Source organism: Syngnathus scovelli, chromosome 10 (genome assembly GCF_024217435.2).
Source record: "Syngnathus scovelli strain Florida chromosome 10, RoL_Ssco_1.2, whole genome shotgun sequence".
Taxonomy (NCBI): domain Eukaryota; kingdom Metazoa; phylum Chordata; class Actinopteri; order Syngnathiformes; family Syngnathidae; genus Syngnathus; species Syngnathus scovelli.
In genome coordinates this window covers 522,724-544,219 of record NC_090856.1, presented here as the reverse complement: position 1 = coordinate 544,219, position 21,496 = coordinate 522,724, and the positions used below count along the sequence as shown (strand labels likewise).

Genomic DNA, 21,496 nt, shown 5'->3' with positions numbered 1-21,496 from the left:
AAGCAGAACGGATGAGAGAGAGAGAAGAAAAAAAAAAAAAGCACAGAGGGTGATCAATCTTCAGACATGAACTCACACACCCGTGTACACACTGGCACCGACAAACACACACACCCACACGCTCAGCAGGACATGATGAATGCCACCTCTTTTCTTCTCATCTTCACAGTGGGTGCAGCAAAAGGAGGAATGGAGAAAGTACTTCTCAGTGATCACATTACACCCCCTCCATTTTCACCCCACCGGATCTCGTCCACACGTTCCAAGTCTAATACTAGATTGGCTCTTTCAGACCGACTCATTCCTGCCTAATAAATTTTTCCAAATTAGTTTCATCGATTCTTCTGCTCGAGCCTTAAAGAGTTTTTTTTTTTTGGGTCGGAATTTATCATGGGCTATCAAACATCTTCATCAGCCTCACACTAATTTACCGTTCAATCTTCTTGAGCAGATTGAATCACCCCACTTATTTTTCTTTCCTGTTTCATTTACAGGTCAGCCTGATGTCAACACATGCTGTATACTTGCCAGGAAAACTGATTTTTTTTTTTTTTTTCCCAAACTCATAGCCGTATTTTAATATTTCTAATTGTGTACCTGGAAAAGGGTGAGAGCAAAGGGATGTCCCAGGTGGTGATGGGAGGACAGCAAGACTCTTCGGTTGTCCCCATTCAAATCCACACTGGACAGCAGGTGCAACTTGGAATCCACCCAGTAGAGGCGCCTATTGGACAAGTCTGGAGGAAAGAAGGAGCCGTTATCCAAGGGGAAAAGGACAAAGGAGAACGGTGAGAAAGAGAGAGAGGTCAAACGTAGGGGGGGGGGGGGGGGGGGGGGGGAGGTTTATGAATGCTGAGCCCAAGTAGCTACGCCATCAATCTTGTGTGACATAAAAACACCGATGCGATTGTAACAATGCCGAGAGAGAGCCGTCTGGACGCCGCTCTGGTCAAGCGTTCCGGGCATGGAAGCAGGCCCCGCTACGAAAAATCATTATTATTCACATGTAGTGAATAATACCTTACAATTCCACAGTGTGTGGTAACTCTGTCCCTGCACAGGTAAGAGCTGCAGGAAGAAATTGGCCGCTGCTGCTGCGGAGGGAGTTGAAAGCGATAATGGGAGGTATCGACAGAACACGGCGCGTGGCTTATTAATTCAACCGACCGTATTTGTCAGCTTGATAGATGAGAGCCAGACACAAAGTGAAGCACAGCAATAATAGTGGCTCAAGGGTTGCAGCGCCACTAGTATGATTTATTTATTTATTTCCCCCCCCCCATTAAACCCTTCACGGCACTTCAACTTTTTTACTATTATAACGTCACGTTCTAAGATGATTGATTATCCTGGATCCCAATTTTCAAAAGTCATATTATTTACCTAAAGTTATTCCATTGGGCCATTCAATATGCTCCGACACCAGAACTTGGCGATCCACTCCATTCATCCCAGCTTTCTCGATCTTGGCTTGTTCTCCCCAGTCTGACCAATACATAAACCTGGGAAAAGAAGCAAAGTACATTTCAAATTGGATTTATAGGAAGGAGCTGACCAAACCAACGTGTTCATATAAATGGGGCAACAATCGAGCAGCACTGGTGAACTACTGTGTATCATAAAAGTCTTAATGTTGATATTGAAGAACTATAAAATGATCAGCAAACATTCAACTCGAATGCACGGTTTTATCTGCCTGAATGGATTGTCAATGTCTGGAGTGTCACTGACAGAGCAGAACTCATTTTTATTGACATAGATCCATGCATTTCATGGCAGTGCCATGGAACTGATGGAGTAAACTTTGACGTGACTAAATTGTAATTTGTTGGGTGTTGCTGTTTTGTTTGGTGTTAGAATGCTAACACCCAAAAGTACTATTTGTTATTCTCTTGGTCACCTCCTTACCCTTGGTGCGGGTCAACGGCGATGGCCCGTGGCTCACTCAGCTCAGTGACGATGAGCATTTTTCTCTTGCTGCCATCCCCCGTGGCCACCGAGATGCTCTTGTTGCCCGAGTCGGTCCAGTAGATGTTCTTGTGAACCCAGTCGACGGCGAGGCCTTCGGGGGAATGGAGCGCCTCGATGAGTGCGAGTTGCTGCGAAGAATCGTTGGCTTTGTTGATGTAAGCGCTGGTTGATGGAAGAGAACAGAAGAGAGGAGGAAGTGCTCAAGTCTTACGCAAATGTTGCGACAGCAATCTGGTTTTTAAAAGGGAGGGGAAAAAAAAAAAACCATACATAAATCCCTCAAAGGTACATATTTGCTGGATCTGGTACGCTGGTCCTGAAACATGGCTCAATGTGGGCGAATGCGTACGTTTGCAGATAATGTCAAGGGCAAGCCAAGCTGACGTCTCTATCAAAAGCTCATTGGAGCAGTCGCTCAGAGAGAGAAAGAATGTGTCTACTCCAATCCGCGCCTTACAAATCAAGCAGACTCCTCTTCTGTTATTTTCACTCTCCGCTCTGCGTCTTTTCAATTTATTTGGAACGGGCTTCTCGTGGCCTTTGCCTAATACTCCTGCCTTCTATCTTTCCTGTCAGACAAGGTGAATTATTTTCTTCTCCACATGTGGACTGGCAATCAAACAAGACAATACAAGACATCCTTGTTTAAAGGGTGCCAAATGCAACACTGACATGCGCACGCAAACAGAGGTACGGACGGATGCATGGTTACATTTAATACAAGTTGTTTGGGAATACCTGATTGTCTTTTTTCTGAATTGTCGGCTCGTTGTTTTGTTGGCCGAGTAGCCTTCCGGAATCAAAGCTTTTTTATTTGATATGATTTGGATTCTCAAGTAATACATACAAGATCATGCTTCGGCTTTTCATGCTTTTGCCCTTATTTTCAATGCCACAAGCATTTGACTATTCTGCATTTTAAATGCGTGCCAGAAAGTGGGTCCACGTATGCGCGTGTGCACAAAGTCAACGTAATGCAAAGGGCCTTTTCGCATCACAAATGAACCATATGGTCTTTCGCTAATCTTACTGCCTCAGTAATCATGCTCATTATTCATAGGCATGCACACGCCGCACACACAAATAACAGTACAGTATAGGTACTTCATTTGAAGGTGTGTGTGTGTGTGTCTGTGTAAGTGTGAAGGACAAACAGCTCTCTCCACCTTTAACTGTCATTCGTTCGGTGACAAAATCCCCCAGGTGTGACTGACTGACAAACACACACACACACACACCCAAGCATATAGACTGTGGCAGGCAGGCAGGCAGTACTTTTGGGAGTAGAACTAAATGAACAGGGTCCATTTATATTGGTGGAGCCGTCGCACAGACAGACAGAACGCAAATGACTTGTCATCTGCTATGCCCGGCCATATTCAATTGAGCCAATATTTCTCCTTCAAAGCAGGGGTGTAACGATACATCTATTTCATCGATGCTGTCTACATCTACGAGAGCTGTACTTATTTACTTCCCTTATTTACTAACGAGTAAAAATTGATTATGAGTGAGTGTGTCTACCTGTATATTTTGTGATGATATAAATCACTCCAGAACATCTTATTGGTGGCAACGTCAACATCCAGCGCCACAGCATTCTTCAGTGTCGGAACTACTTGCGTGTATTCGCTTTTCAGTAGATCAATACGACGGATCTCGTGGCGGTTCGTGAACATCAGGTAGGGACTCTTTCCTGAGGACGTACAAAGAGCAAGAATGGACAGCGCTGTCGTTCAATACATTCGCAGAGAATGACCTCGAATGGTTGGATTCACTGACATTAGTCATCTCATGTGTGCGTATGGGGGGTCGTACATTTGGAAAACTCTTTCAAGGCACGCACAGGAATGAATCATTTTTGTGTGTTCTGCACATTAAACATCTTCAGAAAAATAAATAAAATCGCAAGAAATAGGCAGTGCTATGTGCAATGCGCAATTTCCTTTCAACGTTTCAGTAATATGCCAAGAGAAGATGATCAAATATTCATGAAATCAAATAAAACATCTTTAGCTACTTAAAAGAAGGGAAAGAAGTGATTTTGAAAGAAACAATCTTTGTTTTTGAAAATGATTTCTTGAAGCTGTTAGCCAGCTTGGTTGCCACATTTAGACTTTAATCATACAGCATGTAAATTTAATGATGTGACTATTAATAAATAATTGAAAGAAACCTTTAAAGAAGTGCTTTTCTTGACAGACAAGAAAAGCTTGTGGCACAATCCAGAGCCATGCACTTCATTATTCAGACTGTACTTTGGAAAAAAATGGAACCGTAGTGGTTAGGAAAACACATGTTGGTTGAGCGTTTCATATTTCTCTAATGAATTAGATTGAGTTGGAAGATAAAGGTCAAAAAACAACTAGATTCTATTTTAGGGATGAAAAAAATGGGCTCCTGCGTTTGCGCTCCTCTGCTTGGTTCATACATCATGTGTTGGTCACTAGCGCATTAGTTACCGGGAAGGGGGCTTTTTTTTTCAGCGGGATTCAAGCCTTGCAATGTGCAAGGTCAACATTCAAAGCACAACTCCTACTAGATTGTGGAGCTGCACACAATCTAATCATCTGGACTGCCATTAACAAATGGGATTTCTTTTTTTTTTTTTTTCTTTCCAGATGCCAATTTTGGAAAGACCGTTTATGTGCTTCACACCCTTGAAAATGTACAGGCATTTTATCAACTCAATGTCCTAAGCCAAGAGTGAGGGATTGTATTTGCTTTTTCATTAGCACTTCATTCAGTAATGACATACGTAGCCTTAGACCCGTGCTAACATAATTGTTTTTCTCTTTGCACACAGTTGAATTGGCCATGTAACGAAGCCAGTTAAGGAGTCCAATTCCACGATAAGACTAAGAGAGCACTACAAACGCTGCTGGAATGCAGATGCAGATGTGGAGCTCATGAACAAAATAGATCAATGATGCCACCGAAAACTATCGATGAAGAGGAAAGACAGCATTGTTGAGCCATGGGCTCTATTAATATGCTCAAATATGTACAATGACCTCAAAATAGACCAAAAAAAAAAAAAAAAAAAGCACCGTTAGTCTTTACTCTCGTAAGCAGGCAAAAAGGTGGTTGTTACTTCAGCATTCAAACTCCTCTTTAATCCTTCACTTTACACTCCAGGGAAAGCATGGCAGCTGGCTGAAATCTTTTCATTTGTAAAGGCAGCAGCAGCAGCAAATATTTATCTTTGAACAGACTGCTGAAGAGGGTGTGCATACAAAGCAGGCTTCTCTTCTCTTTTTTTTTTCTTTCCAGGGGATCCCACCGAGAGATAAGAGCAGAGGATACAACGGGGACTGCCGGAAGTAAAGGGCAAATGTAATCTGCGAAAGGCCGGCCGGCCGACCGACCGACCGGCCAGCCTTCAAATGTGCTTATGTTTGCACGTGTGCTCAGTCGCGTGTGTATTTTGGTGATTCAATATTGCGTGTGTGATGAATGACTGACCCACGGCTTTGCAGGTCTTGGAGGCAGGATCCATCTCGAAACCTTCGTAGCAGTCACACTTATAATCCCCTTTGTAGTTGATGCAGATCTGACTGCAGGCGTCGGGGTTCTCGCATTCATCGATGTCTGTAAGAACAATAAATAGGTACACGGTCAAATTTGCATCTTAAATCAGCTTTCCATACTGAGATGGAATGCAGCGGGAACGGTCACGCCGCGGCCATGTCACGGATCGGATGGAGCAGGGCGACCAAGTGCAGCTTGGACCAGCTTGGTTTATTGAAGGGAACAACTAACAGACTCAGCAGACTGACATAACCTACTAACAAAACCAACAACACGGGGGTGCTCACAAGGTTATTTGCTCGTAAAGAGTTTTTTTCTTTACCACCACAAGTCTTTTTGTCCAGAAGTTTATACCCAGAGGGGCAGTCACACATAAAGCCAATCCTCTGGTCCCTGCAGATATGGGAGCAGCCACCGTTGTTGTCCGAACACTCATTCAGGCCTGCATAGATGATAGGCGGAGAAGCAATATGTTGGCACATGTGACTGACACCACAAGGGCAATGAAGAAAACAGCAGGCAAGTAACGTGTCCGTAATTCATTTTGCTAGGATAACATTTTTTCATAAAGAACAAGCTGATGGGGGGAAAGTAAGCCTAAGGAGAAGTGTATGACTTTTATATACCTTGATCCAATAACTCCTACAAAATGAAATTTTGCACATTGTGCTCTCTCCATGTTGTCCTATACGCCTCATTGAGTTCTCCCCACTTTCCTTCTCTGCATGTCCTTTCTCTGTTGTAAGTCCGCATTTATCCTCTTGTCTTTCTTTCAGTTGGCCCCGGGGAGTGATGGCTTCAGAGAGCCAAAGCTGCCGCTGCCGCTGCCGCTGCTGCTGCTGCCGCTGCTGCTGCTGCTTCATTACCGGTTTACATTAAACATTTAAGCTTCAAGGCCACATACAGATACTGCTTGGAAATTAGGAATTGAGGAAATTTTAATTTGCTAGGATATTACAGTAGTACTGGCAAATATTGGTATCGAGAAAAACAAATATTTATATGACGTGTACATATGTACATCATGGTACTTTGCAAATCAAGCTGTTTGAAGTCCTCTCGTTACGCAACAGTTCAAAATGGACTGTTTGAAAGTTTGACAATCGAGACAAAAATATTTCAAAAACTTATGGCTTGACTTTATTTGATCTTATTCTAGATTTTCCCAATTGTTTCATTTGATTGGCAGTCGTGCATCAGGAGCATTTCATCACTCTGAGGCAGCTTGGCTAAAGGTTTGCATTTCCAAAAAGAGCTGCTAAATGGACTGACTGCTCACGCAAAAAAAGGTGTGGAGACTGATCTCACCAGCCAGCCAGCCAGCCAGCCAGCCAGTCAGCCAGCCAGCACACATCGAGTCTGTCAAATGAGCTAGATTGCCACACAGCTCATCTCATCTCATCTCATCTCATGCACAGTACATGCCCTAATATACTTTCTTCTTTAAATCTTGACTAGCATCCAATCATACGTGGTACAAAATTTGATTGAAAACTAATCCCGATATAGAAAAAGAAAGCTGCCGATCCGTAATACATTTCCCCAACTTGTCGTCTTTTTCTCAACCGCGGCAGCCTGTTGACTTAACTTAGCGAGAGGCTGAAGTGAAATCCGTGACCGAAGCTCGCTGAGGGCTAATTAGTATCTATGTTGTGCGGATGGATAATCTGTGTGCCAATGTAGTCTGATCACATTTCCCTGTCTAAGATAGCACTAGAGGGCAGAGGCGCCAAGGTCTTTGATCATAACAAGGCACTTGAGAAATGTCCCGATTTAGTCTGCCTTGATCAAATTAAGCTCCTCTTATCGGGCGGGAAGAGTGACTGGCCATATTTGAACAACTGTGCCTGAAGATTCAAGTCTTAGGTCGTATGGTTGAGCAGACATGATGTGCGGGATGCTTTCAGTCAAATGAGCATTAATGTGTAGGCGGGTGTGCGTGCACGTGCATCTTACCGCACTCTTTCATAGGTTCATCAGACCAGTCTTTGCAGTCTTTTACATTGTCGCACACCTTGCTGCTGTCAATACATTCTCCATTCTTACAGCGGAAGTGTCCGGCACCGTCACACTTTGTAACTGTCAACACCCGGCACAAATGATTATCATTATACATGCATAAAAAATGGCATTGCACATTCATAGAGAAAAATTCTCTTGAATGTTTAGTTTGTCACCATTGACGCAAGCGGCTTCATCACTGTAGTCTGGGCAGTCGTGGACCTTATTACACTGTTTGGTGCCGTGGATACAGGAGCCATCGCCGCACTGGAACTCATCAGGTCGACATGTAAGCAGCGCTGAGGAGGAATAATACAAGCAACCGGGGATGATTACAATTTGTAACACGTCATTCACTGGCCAGTCCGTCTATTTTGTGTGCGTGTGTGAAATTACAACTGATTGTGTTGCCAATTGACTAGAAATGCTCCAACAGCAAAGGCCATCAATTTATTATTTGCCTGTGTTGACTTTTCTCTGCCAAAAGAAGGCAACGAACGTAATCAACAGCAAAAGAAAAAGTGGAGCTATAAATTGTATACATTTACTATATGAAAGCATCAGGTGCTATTCACATTTAAGTTACAGTTTCTAAGACATACTGATAACACTGGTAGCTCCCTCAACCTTTGTTAGAATTTGAAAAGAAATATATTTAAATCGAAAAAGTTGTTCACCAGAGAGCCAACTATACTATACGTCCATGTCATTCAAAAGTCACTTTTACACAAGGAGTCATTTCAAGTAGGAGATGAACCACCCAGAGATCTGTTTAATGACTTTCAACATGGTCATGCCAGATGGGAGGTTGTATTGTACAAAGCCTCTTTTGATTGTGTGCCACGTGTACGGCAGCAAGCAAGCAAGCGCAGGTCGTATGTATGTTTGCCACGTCAATTAGACATGACACACAAAGTCCCTGTTCCGCGTTTGTCCTTGGAAAATGTATCTTTGGAAAATGTGTGTTTGTAGTGTGCACGAGTCTGCCGTCATGTCCCCGAGGAGTGTGAAGAGCAGACCAGATGGGCTTTGTGCTTCACCTCCCACACATGCACGTGCACATGCAACAAACACACAGGCGCTATCAGCTTCTCCCATTTTTACAGATCTCACAGTTGCATGGCAACCCATTCTTGGATCATGATGAAGTTAAGTGAGTCTTGATCATCCTTCAGTCATTTTGAAACTCATTCGTTTGGGTTTTTTCCTCAATCAAGGATACAACATGCATTCTAATCATTTTCCAACGAAAACATGAGATCCGCGGTGACCTTAATTCACCTGTCCAAACAAATTGGCACAAGTGAGAAACTCTTGGGAAATTGTACACATGAGCATGGCACCTTATGCTTTGCTCAATATTTGGAATTTAAGCAAAAAAACAATCACAGTAGCACTTAAGCGTAAGCAAGGATGAATGGATGAATGACCATTTACTCACGACAGTTTGTCTCGTCGGACTTGTCCTTGCAGTCGGCATCTCCGTCACATTTCCAGCTGATGCGGACGCACTCTCCACTCCCGCACTGAAACTCGCTGAGCATGCAGCGTGCTTTCTGGGGCTCGGTCCTCCGACTGCAGCGCTCCATGGATTCATCCGACTTATCTTTACAGTCGGGATCGCCGTCGCAGCTCCACAGCGCCGGAATACACTCGGAGTCATTGCAGCGGAACTCGTGCTGGCCGCAGGTGGGATGGGAGCACTTCTCTTCGTCGCTGCCGTCGCCGCAGTCGTCGTCGCCGTCGCAGACGAAGATGGCCGCTATGCACTTGGCGTTATGGCACTGGAATTCCTTGGACGGGCAGGCGTTGGCATCTACAGGTAACATGGAACGTACAGGTGCTGATGAGTCATTTCAATATGCAGCAAATACAAGGAGAACATAAACTCAATGATGACACTCACAAAAAATGGTGCAATCGTTGCATAACCTGAAACGCAGACGTAGTATTTGAATACGTAGGTGGTAAAAAACAAACAACAGGACGACCTTTAACGCTGCCAGGGTGACAAGGTAACATTTTTATATAGCTCACTAGTTTGGGCATTCACCGTTTCTTCGGACACAGAGCCAAACAAAAGTGAAATGCATCTATACTGTAACACTGTGGAAATGTGATTCCATTATGCTTTTCCCAGAAAGGCAATTTTACAATCACAGGTCATCCTCATCTCGGAATATACAAATACAAAGTCTTACCAGAGACACTTTGTACTATACTTTGTCCCAATAGCATCGACCTTTCACTCCGTCTCAGTGAGTGCAGAGCAAAAATGATCCTCTTTGCTCGCCAGTGCGGGGGAGCACTCCACAAGACATGCTGCAGGTTGAGCCACTTAGTGCTACTGAGTACAATAAGCAGCATCCTCTACCAAAAGGCACCAAGCATGGAGGGAAAGATAAGTGATCAGATGGAACATTCACTTCCATGCTTTTTGAAAGGCCCTTGCCTAACTCACAGAAATGGATTTTTAAAATGATTTGTTAATGATCTACTATGTATTCTCACAAAATCATAGCTGAGCTTTATTCAAATTGTCATTTCAAAAACCTGAAATAAAACTGGGACTGACTCTGGGGGACTTGAAATCCCTTCGATACAATTCCTTACCTGAGCTTGTCAGCAACCTGCCCAATACGGACGGACGGACGGACGGACGGAGCTTCTACAACTTTTTATACATCTTATCCCACGTCGGGCAAAATGAAAAAGGGGGATAGGACTAAGCTTATTAACCTTTCTCTCAAGGACAACTGACTCATAGGGTATATTTAGCTGGTCCGTCCACAACTGAAAGGATTTGAATGTGTTCAAATACAGGTGCACGTGAAACACGTCGACCGCATTAGTACTCTGAGAGGCGTCCAAGCACATCTGGCTTCAAGCTTTTAGAGCATGAAATTCAACAAACCCTACTTTGACATGATGTTAAATGAACTATGTCCCGCTAATGTGTTTTCCCTTCTTTTATCATCTGTGCTTGCGAAAGAAAAAAAACAAGCAGATGAGCTCCACCACAAAGGGACTTTGATTACGCACAATTCAACTATCAAAGTCAGACGTGAAAACAAAATGAGCAGCACCTGGGCTTGTTTGAGCGGCGCAATGGGCCGGGCCGTGCCGTGCCGCGCCGTGCCGCGCCGCGCCGCGCCACTCGGCGAGTGTTATGATCATCTATTTGATGAAATATTGATGCCTTTCCTTGCATCCGTAGATGGAATTAACAGCCCATTTCTCAGTGGCTTGGCATAATAGCAGATGAATGGATGCGTGGCACACATTATGGACGTTCAACTGGAGGATGGCCCATTTGTGGTGATCAAACTAAATCTGGGCGTGTACCTTACACACACAAATAAATAAAAGACAACTCTTTTGAAGGGGCTGCAATATTTGCAAATCAATAATGCAGGAAAAGAACGTCATAATAATAATACAGGAAAAGAATGTTTCACAGAGGCAAACAACCAATCCGACTCACATTCAGGACTAAGTACCAAAGCATATTCTTTGCAATGTGCAAGTAACCTTGACAAGACCAAAGCATGACCATCGCCACATAGAAAAAGATGCAAACCCTGAACTGTGAAGCGGAACATCAAGTGGCAAAGGCAGAAGGCCGGTGTTTTCATCTTCATGGAATGGAGCAAAGCTTGTCATCCAGCTTCCGCCGGCTGGCAAAAGTGACTCGGAATGATTATGAAACCAATGATTTCATGGCACCTAAAACAAAAGTGCAACAGCCTTTGGGTGCATATGAGCATGCTCGCGATTCTTGCTGCATTACATTCCACCTACGCATGCAGTCAAAGGATTGAGATGGAAAGAAAAAACATCAACATAAGAGGCTACAGATACCTCTGAAGAATGAAGAAGCTAAATCCCGCTCCAGTCATTTTTCATGTGGGTGGACTCTTCTTGCTTCTCTTTGGTCTGCTATTAAATGATGGAGTCGAGGATTCATTTACTGTGCACCGAGGGGCACCATTTTTACGCCAGTATACTTTGCATCATTTTATTTTCTGACCACCCTTTGCTTTTTCCGAAAAGGATGCACGCAGAGCTCTTTCTTCACTGCCTTGCCATAGAACAGCAACACGCGTATGTATCCCCAGTGGCCATTGATCCTACTGTAGCGGCTTGCTGTAATGTAACATGGCCGCCGCACAAGTGATGTTAAAAGAGCAACAGGTCCCCAGGGTCCACATGACTCTCTCAGACTACGGTCCTCTCTCTCGCTCTCTCTCTTTCCGTCTCGACGTTTCTGTTTGGAGCCAAACCTACTTGCGAGCACAAGCTCACTGCAGACAGATCATTCAAAGTGAGCGACTGGCCCCAACATATAGCAAATTCTTGCAGTAGAAATGCAGGATGGCACAAGAGCCAATCTCCATCTTGGACCGATGTTTGTCCGAATGGGATTGCTTAGCATACAGTTGCTGCCGCATCCATCAATTCAACAAAGCATCCATTTGTGAGGTATGGAGATGGACACTTCACGTCGTGTCGTGTCAGGCAAGGATTGTCCCACATTTTCAGACGTGTTGCTTGCTTTAGGGGAGAAAAACGTAATTCCAAGGTCTATCAAACTGTATCACACCTTGATCACCAAACTCTGCGGAAGCAAAGTCACACATGCCTTGGAGCATGGCACTGAAAATCAGCGCTTTCAAAACTTCTAATCAGCAATTAAGCGGAAATAACGTGGACTCTCCATAAAATAAAGTAAGTGTGCGGATAAACAAAGTGATTACAAAAGACTCAACTCGCAATTATTAGTTTCTTTCACAGTGGAAGGACTCCAGGCAACATTGAGAGCAATTCACTGACTGCCAAGTCTGTGGACCGATCCAATTAAATGAACTTTTTTAATTGAATCACTGCTGGACGTCCTTTTGAAATCGGAGACAAGGAGAGATCGATTCATCCCGCAAAAGTCTGTTCTCATTTATCGACGCTTGATCTTTCAACATTAAATTTGACTTAAAGAGTTTGGGAAGGGAAAAAAAAAAAAGCCAAAGCGTTTCTCTTGGAGCCAAATGTAAATAGTGTATTTTATCAACATTCAGAGTCAAGCAGCAATGAAAGCAATTCAACATGAAACTTGAATACTCTTGATGTAAATCCATCCATTTTCTACACTTGTTCTCATTAAGGCCGAGGAAGAGCTGCAGCCTACCCGGACATACTTTGTGTAAGAGGCCTGCTACGTAGGAGATTCAAAAGATTCAAACGCTCAAGCTCGCACACATGACAACCAATTCGACTGCATCTTTTATACACATCGCTTCCCTCTTTTAAAAGTTGCCTTGCGTTCAAACGGACACTTGACAGTAGTTTTGATACGACAAAAAAACAGTCGAACATGAAAGCAATGATTTAAACGGCTTATGTGTGAGTTTGAGGTCATTTCCATAAAGTCAGATTGCCTTTCATCACTTTTACCTTTAAATGATAGATGAAAGAATAATCCTCGCAGGTTTTAATATTGGCTCAAGTCACTCTCATGGGCACATTGAAAACACTGCAGAAAATCAATCATCATCCAGACATTCATGAATTATTTCAGAGCTTGATTCTCTCCTTGTTCACACAGCCGTTGGAGATGAGAGACAATAAAATCATTTTATTGTCTCCCGTTACTCCTATATATATATATATATATGAATGGCCAACGTTCCCAATAGAAGTGAAAAATGCTTGGATCAATCATTAAAATGGTGTTTGAAAACATTTTGTTCTGAAATTGGACAAAGCACTTGTACATTTTGGAAGTGTTGAAGAAGTGCTTCTTCTTTGATTGATACACATATATCAAATCACATGCTACATGCTGTTCATATCCTGGATTTGGATTGGAAGTAGAAAACTCTCCTTGTCAACGGATGTATGACGGCATTAAGATGAATGGATGTTTTTCCCACCGAATACGAAATTGCTGAAGCTCACCTGCGGCACAGTGCTCTTCATCGGCCCCATTCTCGCAGTCCCTTTCCCCATCGCATCGCCACGACAACGAGACACACTTTGCGGCCGTCCCGCCGCAGTCAAACTTCTCCGGTGAACACGTCTGCCGGCCTGTTGTGAGAAAGAGAGAGAGAGAGAGAGCCGCTGAGTCAATCCAATGAATTAATTACCTTGCAGCCCAAATGGAACAATATGCCACAAACAGCAAGTGTAATTTATTTGCTAACTACATGATTAAGTGTTGTAAGTTTGGGAGGAATCGAAACAAATCCTGGCTGGGTTCATTTGAATACGAGTACAAGTGTAATTTATTTGGTGACTCCATGATTAAGTGTTGTAACTTTCCAGCCAGTGGGATGATAACCACTTGAAATATGTTTGTCGTTCAAGAAGTTTTCAACTGTTGATGATATCAAATGCAAATAACTGTGTTTTGAGTGTTTACTCCATTGAATTGTTACTCGGCTGACAGATAGAAGGCAATGATTGCACTTTATGGCTGGTTTGGAATCAACAAAGTGGATTTGAAATGAGTTTAGGTGGATCCTGAGGTCCAAAAAGTAATCTGGCACTTGAAGGCCATTGCAGTTTATTCTATCTATTCCAATGAAAAATGCTGGGGATTTGTGATTCCCCTCACAAGGCCTAGCTAAGTGACAATAATGTGCACGGTGTAGGGCTGGACTGAGCTCAGCTCAGCTCAGCTCAGCTCAGCGCTGTATGCTAATGAACTTTTGATGAACTACCTTCCTCATTTGCCTTCACAAGGAAGGAGGGAATCGGAGCATTTCAGCATGACAGCCAGCGCAACTGCTTTTCTGCAGCTGATTGATTTGGACGGTTCATAGCCTCACGGGATAATGCAGAGATCATTTATTTAGCACCAGGCGCGTGTTTGAGCCTGCCAGGTGATATACTACGTTGCCCTTGACTCGCTGTCTGTCACACGGACACGTTGTCAAAACAAAGGCACGTGCGTGGGAGGAATAGAATCGCACACCGTAGATGAGCATGGGCATGATAGGCCTGGAAGGGATTGCATGCACACTTAACCACTTTTACTAGAATGACATCATAGACTAACTCACATTTGCACGATGTACACCGAGGATTGACTGTATATTTCAAAAGAACAATTACAGTAGTGCTATTCTTTTTACTCTGATCATGAAAATAACTTGATATAATGACTTTACTGGATTCACAAGAGGTTGTTGAACATTAGTGACGCGTATGGAAAGATTAGGATTGTTGATGGAAGTGGAATTCTTTGTTCATTTAGGTGATGCAGCTTCAACAACTTGTTAAGTTTTAGCGGTTCAATTTGACATTTTACAGTTGAACGCATTTTATCTGCACTACTTTGCAGGGTGTTGGCCATATAAGAGAATATACGACTACTAACAAGTGTTTGAAACTAAAGTTGGAATCTTCTTTGCATACTACGATAGCTTTCTCAAGGAATTGCAGTGCAAGCAGTTCCGACAAAGCGTTTCCATTTTGAGAGTGGTCTTTCGGAAGAAGACGGGCGGGCGGGGGCCATGGGAGCTTGCAGAATGCTCCCGTGTGAGCATCAATGATTCATGCAAGACTACAGATATATGGATGGATCAACCACTTATTCACCTGCTGAAGACTCCGTTGAACAATGCAGCAGTGTCAGGTGGATGCATGCATGCATGTTAACCTCATTATGACTTGTTAAGGTGGCTTGAGTCTTCGAAATGTGTGGTGCCATTTGCTACAAGTGCCAGCCTTTTAGTAAATGACGCATGCAAAACAAAATGACTTGCCTCTTCTTTTACTGTGCTGATACACAGAAGCTTTAACTTTAGCATTATCCAATCAAAACGACACTAGTTTGGGCAAGATGCGGAGAACATTTCGGCAACCAAAGCATGGCCCTTAATGTTGCTCTTTCACCACCTTCATCCTCCTTTTGTCCTTCAAATGTAAAATCCAATTTAGCCAACGTGCGTAAGGATAACATCGAATTACATTTTAAATTAAGGTTAGTGTTGATTAGTGGCTTTCATCGGAACACTGATCTGCAATTATTAGTGCTCTGTTTTAAAGAGATGGAGAGCCCGTGTCGGAGTGCGCGCTGATCAAAGTCACGGGAAATGAGAGAAGCGAAAACTCACTCGGAACTGAAGTAGAAACTGACAATAAAGGATTATCAGTGGGAAAGGAAAGACACCATCATGAATCATAAGTTAGTGAATGCAGCAAAGGAGGAATAAGGACATACATTTATGGGCTGAGATGGGCTCGGGGCTAGAACGGTAGCTATAATACAATACAAGTTTATTTCACAACGGCTGGAGCTGTAACAAAGCGCTTAATGTTTAACAATGGGGCCACCACAGTATACGCAAGTATGCCATTGTTTCCAGCTAGAGGCCTGTATTAAAGCTATAGGCCCGGTTTTACAGCTCAAGGCTGGGCGACGGAGTGATGAGAAAACATTAGTAGTGCTGACACCGTGGGCCTGTCAGTGCACCCGGGTCGTGATCAGGGTAAGAATAGGACAGCAGCACCAGAGAGCCTTGCTACTTCAGACCAAATAACAACTTCAAACACCTGCTTTCCACTCATAAGTAGCTTTTTAACTGCAACTCTCCAAATGAGAGAAAGCGCTTTATTCCAATGCACTCGACACACAATGATGATCTTACGTGAAGGCTTCTCATTCCTTTTCCAATTCCTTATTTTGCCCATTATGCATAAATGGACCTTGCTTAACAATGTGGAGCAACCTCCTGAAGTCATTTCCTTTTAATTAGGCTTACTTGGGGAACTAGCAAATTAGCAAAACTATCTCAATTATTTATGTTGTATTGGAATAGCCAAGATAAACAACATCCCCAGAAAAACTAGCCTCTAAAATGTTGATTCAAATGAAATCCATGTGTAATCATTTGGAGCACAGCTCGTGTCCACTTTGCATCCCTCCACAAGTCTTGGAGCAATTTGGCAAAATAATAACCCAACGGGGTTTGTTAAGACGTAGCAAAGCAAATAGAAGGGTGACAGTCAACACATTCAAACTATAGAGCCACTTCTTTTGTACCAAATCGTATCGTACGATACTAGCAAAATTGTTGTTCCGCTCGACCTCGCCAGCAGAACATTTTGCTAAAACTGCTTTCTTAAGCTGATCCATTTGTTCGGATACAAAGGAGGAAAGCTTAAATTTGGCAAATACAATGTGGCCCAGCACCAAAGTATGGAAGGCAATAAACAAAACAGCAAGCTAGGAAATGAGAATTCTGTCCATGAGCAGTCACAAGATAATTGATCAGTCGAGCAACCTAATTCAATCATTGTTGACGATTACTTGGTGTTTTGAGGGCTGCTCGTGCAGTAAGGTGGATAAATCGGTGATGCTGAAATGAAAAGCATGACTGCAAACTGTACATAATTATGTTTAATAAACCCATTGGCAGTAATGTCTAGATTTCACACTACACTCTCTAGAGGTATGTTGATAAAAAAAATATAGAGCTTAAAGGCTAGTTGAAATCCAGATTAAATGCTAATGGAAATGACAACTATTCATATACATACCTGCTTGCTAATTATTTACTAGTATATTTTGTATATTATGCCAACAAGTTCATTTTAGTTGTGATAATCATCCTGGTGAATTTCAAAGCAAGTCATCAGTGTGAATTGGAATATACTAAATTTGGTATGCGAGTGCGTGTTGGTTTATCTATTAACTAGCATATTTATTTTTGTGTGTTGAGTTATTTAACAGTGTAATTCACAATCATAGAAAATGAATGTGTCAAAAACATAATGAATGCAGCTTATTCCCATTTCCACCATGAGTGCCTGCCTGCCTGCCTGCCTGCCTGCCTGCCTGCCTGCCTGCACACATAATGCCTCTCTCTGCTGTATAATGTTTAGCTGACTACAAACTTACACACACACTATAGAATATAGTAGAAGTAGACAAATAAAAGAATTGAGAAAAAAGGGTTGAAAACACCCCAAAATATGGCAGGGATACAGTGATTAATTGTGCTTCATAATGATGAAACTAAAATGGACAGATTTTTCTTGCAGTATTACTATTTTGGACTGACTAAATACAATAGGGAGGATGCACTGAAAATACTACGTATCATTATGACCCAAGAGAAGAACCCAAGAAGTGCAGAAAAGTGGAGATGAAAGCCTGAAATTACGACTTCACAAGAGACTGTGAGACTTCATGGTTTATCTTTATAGTGGCAGAAATCATTACAGTATCATCCATAATGTATGACTTTGCTATCATATGCGCGCATACGTACATCCAAAGGCAATAACATTCAGTCAGCACTCGCACTCACTGGCCAAAGTTTCGGTCAAAACGCTTGAAAACGGCGTACATTGCTAAATTAGCCTGCAAACCCAGACATCTCAATCAAATGGGATGTCATTCTTTTTACAATGTCAAAATTCAGTTTTGATTGAGTCGTCTAATCACAGTGGCAATTTGGAGTTTGATATAACTAATAAGAAGAACGTTTTTTTTTTTCATTTTGCATCGTCGCAGATCGCAACGCTGAAATAGAAACGGGAGGGGCAATCAGCTGAGAAATGATGCATGCTCGCCTCGCCTTGGCCTCGTGCATGAAATTGAAAGCATCAGGCAATGCAATTCACTGGTTCCTTCCTGTTCATATTTACAAATAATTAAGTAGCCACCACTCATGAAAGGCTGACCGTCTCTCTCAAGCACGCATGCAAAATGCAGACAAAATTGCCAATCAGCCATACCAAAAAAAGCTTTCAAATGCTGATCTGTGCTGCTTCAAACAGATACACCGCATAAGTACTTTTTTGTCTAATGAGTGTTGCAGGTGACTTTATTTTTCACACAAATAAAAGAGGTTAGTTCAGTGCTATGTGCACTATGTGCACATATGCTCACTAAGGTACACATACTTACTTACCAATGGTTGGGAAAATCTGGGCTAGATACGCACTGGCACGAAAATGAACAAACACCTGTTTTTACGCTTGCATGGCCCTTTTTGTGCTGTGGCAATGGCCTAGTTTGGCATATTTGGGATGCGTCTTACTTAGTATTCGCGCCGCATGCACCGCCGTCCCCGCAGCGTATCTGCAAATTTGATTACAAAGCGTGGACGCAAAAATCACGTCTTGGGACCAACGTGTCAGGTGACATTCTGTGACATCAGTGCTGTCTTCAGGTGACGTCTACGCTGTTCTACTTTTGCCAACTGTATTGACACCTGCTGAAAAATCGCAATTCTTGAACATTTTTGAAAAAGTCATGGAAAAATAACCTTCCCTAGTAATTCGTTATGTTGATGTAGGAGTAATTCATTTACTTTTTTTGGAACAGTAACGAGTAACTGCAACTAACCATTTGAGGTTCCACTGCATGCCCGTTTCCTAAAATGTTCATAAGCAATTCAGAGTGAATAGATTCGGGTTTTGAACAGTAGCTGGAAAATTGGCAAGGGTGTTCCGGAGCAGCTCAATACGCAGGTGAAGGTGTGTTGGGCTGGTGCAATTCAATCATCTTCAACCTGTTTATTGAGACGCTTGCTTGCTAGAAGGGCTCAGGTTAATCCCCTTGTTCAGTCTGACAGGGCCAAATGAGTGTGTGCGTGTAGGTGTATTGTGCGCGCACACACACACACACACACACGCACACACACGCACACACACCCCCGGCCGGACACACATTGCATGAGTAGCGCTCCAATGAGCACTGATTGGCGCAGTACAGATGCTTGCTAATGCCGGTGGGAATGAGCAAAAGCTGACTTGCCGTTTGTTGCACTTTGCTTTTTTGACCACGCTCACAAGTGAAAAACACTTAAGTCCAAAATCGTCTTTCCCTATTGAAATGAAGTGTTTTGAATGAGACTTAAACTCTATAATATTGTATGTGATCAAATATTAGGTCATGGCATAGTTACGAAATACAACGATAAAGAATAAACACTTTGGTCACACTTCCTTCTCCAATGCACATTAGGTATGTACCATGGCCACCTCGGCACTAGATAAGATCATTCCAAATGGAACCACTTTTGTGGCATTTGACTTTGAGGGGATTCCAAACAACCTGCATTGTTTATTAGACGTGCAAGTACAGTATTTGCATTTGTGTCTGGAAGGGAGCCAGTGTTTGTGTCTCTGTATCAGAAGCATCACTGGAGATCCATAGTTAATCAGTAGTCACCAGAGGTTGCAGGGATCAGCACATCGACCCTTTCTCTGGCGAATCAATTCAATAAAAGGCCTTACTTAAGCTGAACTCGCATCACAAAGTGTTGATCCTACAGTGATGCAGAAAGGACTGAGAGGATTAAATGCTACATTGTAATGGGATGGAGGGAGGGAGGGATGTTTACCAGTCCCTGTGTTGGAGATAAGAATGACTCGAAATAATAGAATACAAGAAGGCCTGAATTTGCTCTTAAAGGCCCCACTGGTTAATTAGCAATTATGCTGAGTGCAGACTTCTACTATTTGGAGGATGGACTCTGAGAATGCCCGCCCGTAGTCTCCATTCGGTAGTTAAATATACATCCAGTTGTCAAAAGAAAATCATGCCAAATAACTAGCAATACTGTGATGTTGACAGGTTCAAAGTATTTCTGATTGTCAAATGCATCTGACTAAACGATATCATGTTGGACTCGTGTTTTTCCACCTGAAAAAGAATAGCCGGTAACAAACAACCATACGGACTGAATGAATAGTCTTTTATACCACAGAGGTTTTAGTGGCCTTTAATGTGCCATCTATAAAATGTAACTGCTGGCAATGCAAACACACACACACACACACACACACCATAACCTAGCGGTAATTGTTGTCACACTCAACCCGGTTTAAATTCACAGAGTCTATTTTTTTTTTTTAATTGCAGCATGAGCGGTTACCTTTTTAATCAGACCTTAAGGGAAGAAATGAGCCTTTAATTACATGAATGGCCTATATTAGAAAGGCTATCACACTGGCTACAACTGGCTTGAAACAAAACAAAGACAAATGCTACATACTGAGAAACCCCGAGACGACAACCATGATTAAACTGAGAATTAAGATTTGTTTCTCTGTGATGATATCTGAGGCAATGAAATGTTGGTTGACAATGTTATCTGAGCACCCACACTTTAAAAATGGAATTGTCTGTAAAAGTAATTAATTGACACCCCCCCCCCCCCCCCCAAGTGTGTGGCCGTCTGCTTCGTGATACAACCAGAGCAAATAAATGATTTCGTAATCTTTGCGTGAACATTTCTTTCGCTGGTCGTTGTCATGAGCAAACCATGCGTGCATAAACGTGCTCAAGTAGTGTGCGTAGGTAGGTACGATTGCAGAGAAATGGGACACACAAGCATCTATCTCCATGTGCCGGAGGGACAGCATCTGTGTCTGCGTGTCACTTCATTTCAACGTACGTACACTGCAGTGAAGTAAGTCAACTGTAGGCCTACTGGCAGCGCGACTACAGTTTTTGTTTGCTTGTGCCAAGTGACCAGCCACACTGCGGTCCGTCCGTCTGCGTTGCTCATCTATGTCGAATTGGGCTACTTACTGCAGATTGCGTCAGCCTCGTCGGAACCGTCTGCACACTCCTGCTCCCCGTCGCAGCGCCACCTAGCGGGAACGCACTGGCCATTCTTGCAGGCAAAATCCGTGGTTGCGCACGTCTTCTTTGCTGTAAAGAGGAATATATCCGTTAATATGAGGCTACTGCATTGTATTTGCCGCAAATCATTTGAAGATAGCGCCGGCTAATAATGCAACGAGTGGGAATGTTGGCCTTGTTTAGTTGAAAACATACTTTGATGAATCCTGATGAAACATTTTAGAATGTTCCAGGTTATTTGTCATCTATCTGACAAATAAGAATGGGTTCCCAAAAAGCGCGCAGGGCACACAACAAATGCAGATGTTCTGCAGATACAGAACGATACGTAATTGGCCCTCGTCAAACGTGCTTCAAAGACAAATAAAAGCGATTTTGCCATGCAATGCT

At 42.8% G+C, this 21,496-nt stretch overlaps 1 protein-coding gene across 6 annotated transcripts in view; it reads right to left on the bottom strand.

Annotated features, from left to right (window-relative positions):
* Nucleotides 1–21,496, bottom strand: part of lrp8 (low density lipoprotein receptor-related protein 8, apolipoprotein e receptor) — a 56,905-nt gene that overhangs the window by 12,199 nt on the left and 23,210 nt on the right. For all 6 annotated transcript variants that reach the window (XM_049727038.2, XM_049727028.2, XM_049727030.2 and 3 more), the window contains exons 3-13: nt 21,053–21,175; nt 13,456–13,584; nt 8,945–9,319; nt 7,680–7,802; nt 7,459–7,581; nt 5,825–5,944; nt 5,437–5,562; nt 3,496–3,667; nt 1,909–2,133; nt 1,384–1,502; nt 598–737 (exon numbers count right to left, since the gene is read on the bottom strand). In XM_049727038.2, the coding sequence (XP_049582995.1) occupies nt 598–737; nt 1,384–1,502; nt 1,909–2,133; nt 3,496–3,667; nt 5,437–5,562; nt 5,825–5,944; nt 7,459–7,581; nt 7,680–7,802; nt 8,945–9,319; nt 13,456–13,584; nt 21,053–21,175 (1,775 nt within the window). The remainder of the gene's footprint in view (nt 1–597; nt 738–1,383; nt 1,503–1,908; nt 2,134–3,495; nt 3,668–5,436; nt 5,563–5,824; nt 5,945–7,458; nt 7,582–7,679; nt 7,803–8,944; nt 9,320–13,455; nt 13,585–21,052; nt 21,176–21,496) is intronic.